Genomic DNA, 10,512 nt, shown 5'->3' with positions numbered 1-10,512 from the left:
TGTCTTAAGGAGATAAATGTGAATTCGTTGGGCTCAAATATTTAATGTATATAATTTTTATGGTTTCATGTGTTTTGCTTACCTAAAAAAAAAGAAAAAACTCTTAACTCTAATTTTCTCCTAAAATCATGTTAGGGGGCATGAGAGAATACAAAACCTATTTTTGTTTAAACACGATGTCTTCTGTGAAGGCAATAATTATGTTCTATGTTCAAACAAGTATGCGAGCTCCATTTTTTAATTGGATTGTTGTTAAGGTAATCATTTGAACTTCTACTTAGTGGTATAATATTTTTTTTTTTATTAATATTGGATTTCTTATTACATGGATTGAAATTTGTGTACTTATTGTGTGATAAAAAATCGAGTTACATGTGGATACTATATAATGAAGTCTATACAAGATATAGATATTCGTAGAAGCATAATGATTACATTAAGAATGAGCATCAATAAATCGGAGTTGATTTTCTGACAAAACTATCACCAAACCGACTATGGTATGTTTAGTAAATGTTCAAACCGACCTCTGTCGTTGAGGAGTAAAAGTCGATCAGTCGGTCTGTTTGGTCAGTCGACTCGATTTTTCGATTTATCATGTTCACCTACATATATGTGGTATAAATTTTCTAACATTCATCATCCTTAACTTTTTACACTTTGTATAATATTTTTAATCTATCACGTTTACTTGCTTGTTTGTAGTTGATGAAACAAACAAGTATAGTTAATTTGATTTAGACAAGAGCATAGTTGAGGATTATGAATTCGTTGGACGATACATATGATATATGTTTGTTAGCATTAGTCACTTTTATTAGCTTATATATTATAGGATGCGATTTCAATTTTTGTTAGGTTAGGCCTTATATAACGCGTTTTCAGGATGCACACTTTGTGTAGAAAAGTAGTTTGCTTATTGGTTAATGAAAACCTTTTTGTTCGTTATTTTGTGTGATTTTGTTTATGGATAGTTTGTTAATATATGACTACGGTTGGATTGAAAGTTGACAAATATATTACTTGTTTCAATGAGATTAATTTGGTACTATTCACTTAGTCATGTGTGAATGAAACCCTGCGATTGCTAGTTTTATAGTTGGTTGTTTGCTTGTGCTAGCTAATTTATATAAGTGATTCAATATGCGAATTGCTAGCTAGTTTTGTAAGTAACTATTGATTTCGGAGAATTGGGACATTTATATATATATATATATATATATATATATATGTTACTTGTTTCAACGATGGTTTGTGTTAGCTATTTGATGAAAAATTTCTAGTGCGAGTTTGATGACTCTTTTGTAATATCTATCATAGTATAACCTGCAGTTGCATAAAATTGAGCATAGTCCCAAGATTGGGACAAACTAGTATAAACTTTCGAGACTATCCTCGTAATTTTTCTTGTGACCTCTTGGTCGAGAGAGAATATTCCTAAACTAATTGAGTTACATATGTTCAATTTGACACAAAATGAAACATTTAAAATCTTAGAATTTAGATTAATCAAATGAAGTTGAAACTATGAAGACCAAATTGAAACATTTAAACTATTGAAACCCAAATTGAAACTTTGCCCAAACTATAACACCAAAGTGTAATATAATGCAATAATAATGACATAATTTACTCAAGTTTAGGGTTTAATGAGATAATTGACGATTTTAATTAGGGTTCGTTTGGTAACCATTTTATTTTTTATTTTTTAGTACATTTTATTTTGGATTTTTTGTTTATGAAAATTAAGTCTATTTCCTCTCAATTTCTTATAATGATTTGCATTATTCTTAAGTACAAGAGTCAAATCCTTAGCCAAATTTCAAAAATAAAAACAAGTTTTTTTAAAATTACTTTTTTTTAGTTTTCAAAATATGACTTGGTTTTTTTTGTAAATATTGGTAAAAAGTATATTAAAAAAAACAAAAAATTTAGAGGTAGAATAAGTGTTTATAGGCTTAGTTTTTAAAAAACTAAAAATAAAAAATAAAATGTTTATCAAATGGGATCTTAGTGGAAAGAACTCTCCTGGTTTCAAAACTTTTATAGAAGTACAATTTAGTCCTTAAACTTTCGTTGGTAGTGAAGTAGTCCATGTTCTTTCAAAGTTGTAATAATTAAATCCCTAAATTTAGTTCTTATGCTTTCAAATTTGTAACAATTTAGTCTCCAGTATGCAAAATCTCATCGAAGTTAAAAGTCGATGTACCTTTACTATATATCAACTAAAGGGCCACTGAGTTGGTTAATATAATAGTTGGTAGGTTATAATAATCTATGTTTGAGGTATATACGATTATTAGTCTGGATAGATAGTAAATACAGTAACAAAGAGAGATAGAAGATGTATCAAGAAATAGCAAACACGCTGACAATTAAGTAAACACAATGAAATATTTGAAAAATAATATTGTAGTTAATTGTAGGTTATAATAGTTAAAAATAATGGTAGAATTGGAACCCCATGGAGTGGGCTATAATAACCCACTCCACTCACTGGAAGTTGTGACCCAAATAACTCCTAAGTATGGTAACTACGATGAGTATCACTTTTAGGAATAATAATTAAATGTATAGCAACATTTTAAAAAAATAGCAAAGATAGTAAAATCTATAAGTGATGGACTCTATTATTGATAGACTCTTACTAATGGTATCGTCTATCACTGATAGACTTCTAAAATTAGATCTAAATTTTGCCAATGACTAAAAAAAAAAGTATATTTGAAGGGAGAAAATAAAATAGGAGGCAAAAATAAAAGGATAGAGAAGAGAAGTGAGAAGAGAGGATATTGATTTGACTGGAGTGAGGAGCATTGATTGGGTGGAACAAGACAAGTGTCCTTATATGTATTAAAGCCATGTGATTAGTACTCTGCACCTCTGCATTCATCCATCTTCTTTTAATAAGGGAAATTGAAGCAAATTGAAGCACCCTTCTATTCCAAGGACATTTCCATTAAGTTGCTAAAAAGTTTAGGCTATAAAATATTTTTCACATGATAAAAATATGAGACTAAATTGTTAAATAAATAAATAAATAAAAACTATAAGAACTAAATTGTTACTCTTATGAAAATTTAAAGACTAAAAGTGATTTTTAACCAATTTTAATTTTGTACTTATTTTTTCTTTCTTCTTTCAAAAGTGTCTAATAAATTTTTTAACATCTAATATTGTATCAAAAAGAGGCTCCTAAACTAATAAAAGTGTCCAATAGAGTTTTAAATTTTAAATTTCATATTCATTAAGTTCTTAAATTTTGAAAAGTGTTTAATAGATTCTTGTACTTTCAATTTTATATTCGATATACTTCTGTTTTCTTTTTCTAAATTCACGTATCTACTAAATATAAAACTGAAATTTTAGGATTTCATTAGATATAAAATTCAATTCTATTTGGTCGATCAAATTTTAGATACAAAATTTAGAACTTAAGAATCTATTAGATACAAAATTAAAAACCGAATAGTCTATTAGATAATTTTGAATATTCCAAGATCAAATACATACAAAGCTAGAAGTTTACCGACTAAATTTCTAATTTAACGGATTAATTTTTTTTTTATATTTATTTAAAACTTTGGAGAGCAAGAAGAAGGAAGCAAAACAAGAAAACAAAAAATTTACGGTCAATAGCGATCATTAATGTGAGGAAGGAGATAGAGACGAGAAGAAAGAACAAAAAAAAAAAGTGTTACAAAGTATTTACTTTATATATATATTATTTTTAAAAATTTAAATAAAGATTTTTTTAGATGTACTAGCTAGACACAAAATTCAAAGCTTAAAATTCTAGTACGGATAAAAATTAATTTTATATTTATTAAATCAATTATTTTTTCAAAATTATGAATATATTAGGAGTCTAGTGGACACAAACTTGAAAGTTGTATAATCAATTAGATGCAAATTGAAAATTTAAAGACTTATTAGACACTTTTAAAAGTTTAGGGACCGAATAGTATAAACTTGAGAGTTTTGAGACAACACCCGATTTGGTAAGTAGTTCTTTGTTTTTGTTTTTGAAAATTAAGTCCATAGACACTATTATCACCTCCAAATTTTTTCTTTTATTATCTATTTTTTACCAATAGTTTAAAAAACAAAACCAAATTTTGGAAACAAAAAAGTAGCTTTTAAAAACTTACTTTTTATTTTGGAAATTTGACTAAGAATTTAACCATCATATAAAAAAAAAGATGCAAATCATAGCAAGAAATAAAGAAAAAATATATATTTTTTTCATTAGATAATTTAAGCATAAAATAATTTAAAAGACAAACAAAAAAAAAATGTATAACTTTTCATATATAACCTATTGCTATGATTGGCCACCTTAAATGTCATATCACTTTATTTTCTTCTTTAATATTGATCTCTCTCTCTTTTAATAGAAAAATACACCCATATTATTGAAATTATTGCAAAAGTACCTCTATTAGTTAGAAGGTCAGGTTAACAAAAGGAGTATATCTTTCCAAAAATACAAGTATAAAATAATTATTTTGTTTCTCTCTTTACACAATATACTCTTCCACCTCAACATTTTCTTAATAATACTTTTTTGCACTAAAATACCATTTTAGTCTATATTATTTTAGCTAAGGTATTACTTTTATTTTAAAATTTTAAAAAATATTCACATGTTGTATTTTCTTACCTAAAATTTAATTATTACTATTTAATCAATTTCATTAAAAATTAATTTTGATCAACTAAATTTAAGATTTATGAAAGTACAAAAAGTAAAATTGAACAACTAAAAATGTAAAATTGAACAAATCTCAAAGTATAGTAACCAAAATGATATTTTAACTTAATGATTTTTTTACTTATTTTTAAGCTTAAACCATCATAATTTTTTATATTTAGATTAAGTCAAAATGTCTCATATTAATAATGTCGTTCAAACTTTAGCACGATGCTTGGACATTTGCATCTTTCATATACACACATATATATGAGAATATCGTATATCTTATAAGATATCTCTTAAAGCAAAACATACCATAGAACTTTCAAAATAATATTAAAGATAAAACAGTTCGAGTGACTTACACCAACATAACAATACACAAAATGAATAGACTTAAGACAAACTCTCAATTTAAACAATATTAATAATCAATTAGGAAAAAAATGACACCAAAAATTTGAAGGATTAAAATGTAGGGTGTCTAATTAAAAGTAAGAAAATGGGAAAAATTAATTAATAATATTACCTATGACAAACACATCTATAGTGGTATGCACTATTGATTGGGTCATTGCCTTCAACAGGTACTTGCTCAGCTCTACACTTGTATTTGCATCCTCTACATTCATTGTAAGTGCATATTGGTGCTGTTGAACCAATCATCAACCTTCTTGAATTTCTCATCTTTTCATTTTTCCCCTAAAAATTTTCAATTTTGCATCAATGGCACACATTTAGAACTTTTCTATTTTTCTTTTTCATTTCATTTTAGTCCCTCCAACTTTTGAATTTTTGTTTCATTTTAGTTTTTGAACTTTTGAAATGTCCGTTTTAATTCTTAATTTCTTTTTTACAAAATAACTATTTTGGTTCGTACTATGTTATTTTTCTATCTTAAATATTTTCTCTTGAAAGTTTGCTTATATGACATATATACGAGCATATACACTTGAAGAAACATTAATTAATTTGTTGAACAATCGAGAAAGGTACAGAATAGTACAACAAACCAACAACTGCGACAAGAATGAACTCATAAGATAAATATAAAGTGGGATGAAAAAGATAGAAAATCACTAGAACAAAGTTGAGTAATTAAAAAAAAAAAAAGACTCAAATAGTTAGTTTTAAAAAATTTAGAGATTTTAGAAGTTGATGAAAATAGGATAGATATAAAAATTCTTAGATGACTAAAATAAATTTTTGTAAACGTGTAAGTTCATATAAAATGAGATTTAAGCCCTTCTTTCTTTTTTCCATCTAAAAATGAGAATAAACTGTTTAATAAAGAAAAATTTTCAGAGATAGAAAAAATATCAAACTATTTACAAAAATAGTAAAAAAAATATATTAATAGACACTTCTACCAACCTTTATCACCATCTATCAAATAAGATTAAAATTTTACTATTTTGTGTAAATAGTTTTCCTCATTTTTCTAATTTTGAAAAATAAAAGTTGAAGGTTAATAAAATTTCTATATATATATATAAACGTAAAATAAATTGCACAATACGACATCACAAAAGAATTCAAAATTTTGTTTTACATTATTTTTTATGCTTATTTCCATTTGGTTGTTACAAAAATCAAATACATCTAGTAAATTAACTCTTATTATACATATAGATTCAAATATCGGTTCATATTTATTTTTATTAATTAAAAAAATAAAAAAAAAATGCTTCTATACCAAGTTTCAATTTAAAAACATGAATTACAATCACTATAAAGTTATTAATACAAAAAGTTGAACCAAATAAAAGTTAGACCAAAATATAATTCCAATTTCAAAATTCAATGAAAATGACACAAAATTAAATTAATACCAACACAAAAGCAAAACTAATAGAAGTAAAAGAAACAATAACATCACTTAGTAAAGTTGATGCACAATAGTTTAAAACGAGAGGACGTACCTCGGACGCGATTGTTGCTTGTAAAGAAAAGAATTGAGGTGGATGTCGGGTCGAGAATCCTGAGACCAAAAACAAAAGAAGATATGGAGAGAAGAATAAGGTCAAAAAGTGAAGAGAGAAGAGAAAAGAAAAGAGAGAGACCTTGCACTGCCATTGTTGAGAAAAGAAAGGTCATAATTAGGGTTAAAAGAAGAAGAAGTACTGAAACTGGTTTTGCAGCTTTTGCCATTGGAAAAGAGAAGATAAGAAAGAAGAGAAGTTTTGAAGGAATAATAATGGGAATGGAATTGGGAACTGATAGAAAGGAAGAGAAAAAAAAATGTGGTGTGTTTTTTTGGGTTTGGGTTTGGTTTTGGTTTTTGTGGTGTAATATTAATAGTTGTGTTGGTAAGGAGATAAAATTTAACACTGTTAAAAAGAAAAAGAAAAAAAAAAAAATCTGAAAATTTTAAGCAAATATAACAGCCTTGGTCCCCACCCCCCCCTTCTGTACCCATATAGCTTGTTTTGTCCCCACTTTATGGAATAATGTTCTACCAAATTACATAAATGCCCCCCATTTTTCAAACTCTATATCAATTTTTTTTTTTTTTTGTTCCTTTCTCAACTTGTTCTTTCACTTTGTTAATTTTGAAAATAAAAGATTATTGATGGTTGTAGCGATGATGGGGTTGTTTCTTAATAATCGTTGGAGGGAAGTTTGGAAAATTGTATTCTTTCAGTATTGTGTAATATCTATAAGGTTCCAACTCAAGATTTGGAATTCAAACTTTGTAATTGATGGTTCGATATTTTCCTGCATTGCAAGTTACATTGCCTACTTAATTATCTTGAATTGTTCCTAAGAGTAAAGACTATCTCCTTATTTTCTAGGAAAAATATAAGGTCATCCATCACTAGATTGGTCCAAACCAAAACACGTTTAACTATAAAGTTTCCACCACCAATTAGGAGTTAAGTAGTACGTGATCAAGATGCATTTATAATATACCAGTTTTCAACATATTAACATATGGAATGAAGCCTAACTCCTATCCAATTCATTCTAAGGAACTTTTAGAAGACTAAGCAATTAAGTTGAAATAAACATGTATGCATTATAAGTTTTACCTTATTTCTATGGTAAAGAGCAAAGTCCTATGTTTAGATACTTTTCCAAGAAATCAGGTACTCTTTCCTTGTATTACTTTGATGAAAACTATTTATTACTCAACTCTTTTGATATTGGGCTCAACTAATATGCTAACCTAGCTAAGTGATTATGTTAGATTAATATTAAGAAAGGAATTCGGTAAAAGTAAACCGTGCTAAGTGTTGTGAGTAAACTTTTAAGACACAAGTGAAATAATATTTCGAAGGGTAATTACATTAGATAGCATTTTTAGAGATAATAACAAAGTGTGTAATAATATTTTAAAAAAATTGCAAATATAGCAAAGTCTATCTACTATAGACTTCTATTGCTGATAGACTCTTATCAGCTATACGGTCTATCACTAATAGACTTCTACCAACAATATGGTCTATCATTGATGGACTATCTAAATTTTGTCATATTTGTAATTATTTTTACATTATATTATATCTGCTAATACTTTGGACGTAATTGCTATATTTACAACTTTTTCTATTTTGAATAATTTATATTATACTAAAAGAAAAAAAATAGAAGAAATAACTGCATTCATATTTGAAAGAGAATAAAATGATGTAAAATGTGCTTAACAAATAATTGGAGGGAAAACATAAACAAAAATAATAGGGAACTAACAACTTCGATTTTGTAAATTAAAATTGATTATAAATGAATGGAACTGCACCTTGAAAGTTCAAAGAATAACAATAATGTACAACAGAAAAATAATGAAAACAATAACTAAATTGTACTCAGAAGAACTCTTAACAATTCCTTTCATTTCTAGCTTATTTACTGTTAGCTCCGGACAGAAGTTAGTTAGTTTTATGTCTCTAATCTCATTTGTTTTGTGTTTAATGTGCTTAATTATCTATTTTTGTAGGAACTCGAGCAAATCATGTATTCAGAAGCATTGCAGGTCATTCGAAATTAATTTGGAATTATTGGAAGTGATATCGAGCACCAAAAATTTTAAAGGTCGCAAAATGACAATTCTGCCTCTATGAGGTCTAGCGTTGTGATGCTGTGCTAAACGAATTTTCCAATAGGCATCATACGACGATAGTGCCACAACGCTCCGAATTTTGATGGGAATGTGAGACCCGTGGAGTGATGGTGTTGTAGCACAACACTAGAGGCAGAGGGCTCTTCAGGGCATTAGCGCCGAGGTACTATCCCTCAGTGTCGCGGCATTGTCGCATTTTTATAAATATATCTCTTCAATTTTAGGGTTTGGCATGCTGGAAATAATGGAGGTTGAAGAGGAGCTTGAAATTCTTCTTCTTCCTTTATCTTCTAGCAAACCTTAGGTTAGATTTCTCTTTTATTTTTGAGTTATGATTAAAGAAGGGATGTTTCCCTTTTTTATCTTGTCTATGGACTGATGAGGTAAGTGGTTTTTCTAATTTTTGGGAGCAAGGACTTATGTAATTTATGTGAGATTTTTCTTGATCGATTTAATACATTTTAGATTTATGTTCTTTGAATTTTGTTCGTATTTAGATATATATTTATATATTGACGGACTCCACTATCCATAAATGTATGTCTTAGCTAAGATTTATGACTTGCACGTTTTTAATTTATTTATCTAGCTAAACTCACAAATAACAATGGTCGAAATATGTATGCTAGGAATATAGGCTTCTCATAGACGTTGAGAATGGAGTTGTGCATAGAAGAAGATGAATTATCACAATCCCTCGATCTTGAAGCTTGAGCCATCTTTTATAGGCCTCTAGAGCTTGGTTTCCCTAGCTAGATCAATGTGCATGACTAATTATTATGGCTTCCATGGGTAATCTCATGAACTCATCACAATAATTTTAGAGTTTTAGAGCTAAGTAACTCACAATATAAATGAGTTATCACACATTGTTGAGTGTTACAATTTCTCTCTTCTATAAGATATGAAATTACCAGCCATTTATTCTAGCCCCTTCTAATAACTTCTCTTGATTAAAGTATTAGCAAACCTCTTTTATCGGTCAAAAGTATTAGTCTTTTTAATGTTATATATTTTTAGAAGAAGAAAAGAAAAGAAAAAGAATTAGAGATGTGCTCGTAAGTAGACTTTGCAAAAATTGACTTCGAACTTAAGATTTAGACATTAATATTTATATAACTGTTTAGTCTTAATTTTATAGAATTCATGTCTCAACTGACATATGTAGCTCTAATATATATTAAAGATAAAATATTTATGCATGCATACGTAACTAAAGTCACAGTAGTTACTAAAAAAAACTTTACGAGAAAGGTACTATCAATGTCATTGGTGGAAAGAATCTATTGATAAATACATTATGTATGTGAATAAAAAAAGTAATTGTAATTATTGTGTGTGAGCTTATACTACTCAAAGAAAAAATAACAACTAGAATCAAAATGATTGTTTTCTTAAAAGTTCTGAGATTAAAATTAAAATTAATAAAATTTTGGCGTTGAAATGGATATTTTTAAATTTTAGAACCTAAAGTTAAAGCGAATATAGTTCGCCAATAAAAGTTTATTGGTTAAAATGTCACTCAAATATTTTTTGGAAATTATGCACCAAAAGCTAAATTCTCATTTTACTAACTATTTAGTTTTTAAAAAATTAAATTTATAAATACTATTTTCATACCTAAATTTTTTGTTTTTTTTAAATTAATTTTCTATCGTTATTTTTCAAAATCTAGTCCAGTTTTAAAGACTAAAAAAAAAAAGAGTATGGTTTGATAACTATTTGATTTTTAATTTTTTTTTTTTTTTTTTTT

At 27.2% G+C, this 10,512-nt stretch overlaps 1 protein-coding gene across 1 annotated transcript; it reads right to left on the bottom strand.

Annotated features, from left to right (window-relative positions):
- Positions 1–5,008: 5,008 nt before the first annotated feature.
- LOC120086471 (EPIDERMAL PATTERNING FACTOR-like protein 9) lies at positions 5,009–6,974 on the bottom strand. Its single transcript, XM_039043143.1, has 3 exons — positions 6,760–6,974; positions 6,619–6,677; positions 5,009–5,398 (listed from the first exon to the last, which is right to left on the bottom strand). The coding sequence occupies exons 1-3, from the start codon at positions 6,845–6,847 to the stop codon at positions 5,222–5,224; spliced, it is 324 nt and encodes a 107-aa protein (XP_038899071.1). The 5' UTR covers positions 6,848–6,974; the 3' UTR covers positions 5,009–5,221.
- Between the last annotated feature and the right edge of the window lie 3,538 nt (positions 6,975–10,512).

This window comes from Benincasa hispida, chromosome 9 (genome assembly GCF_009727055.1).
Source record: "Benincasa hispida cultivar B227 chromosome 9, ASM972705v1, whole genome shotgun sequence".
NCBI lineage: Eukaryota > Viridiplantae > Streptophyta > Magnoliopsida > Cucurbitales > Cucurbitaceae > Benincasa > Benincasa hispida.
This window is presented reverse-complemented; position numbering and strand designations above follow the sequence as displayed.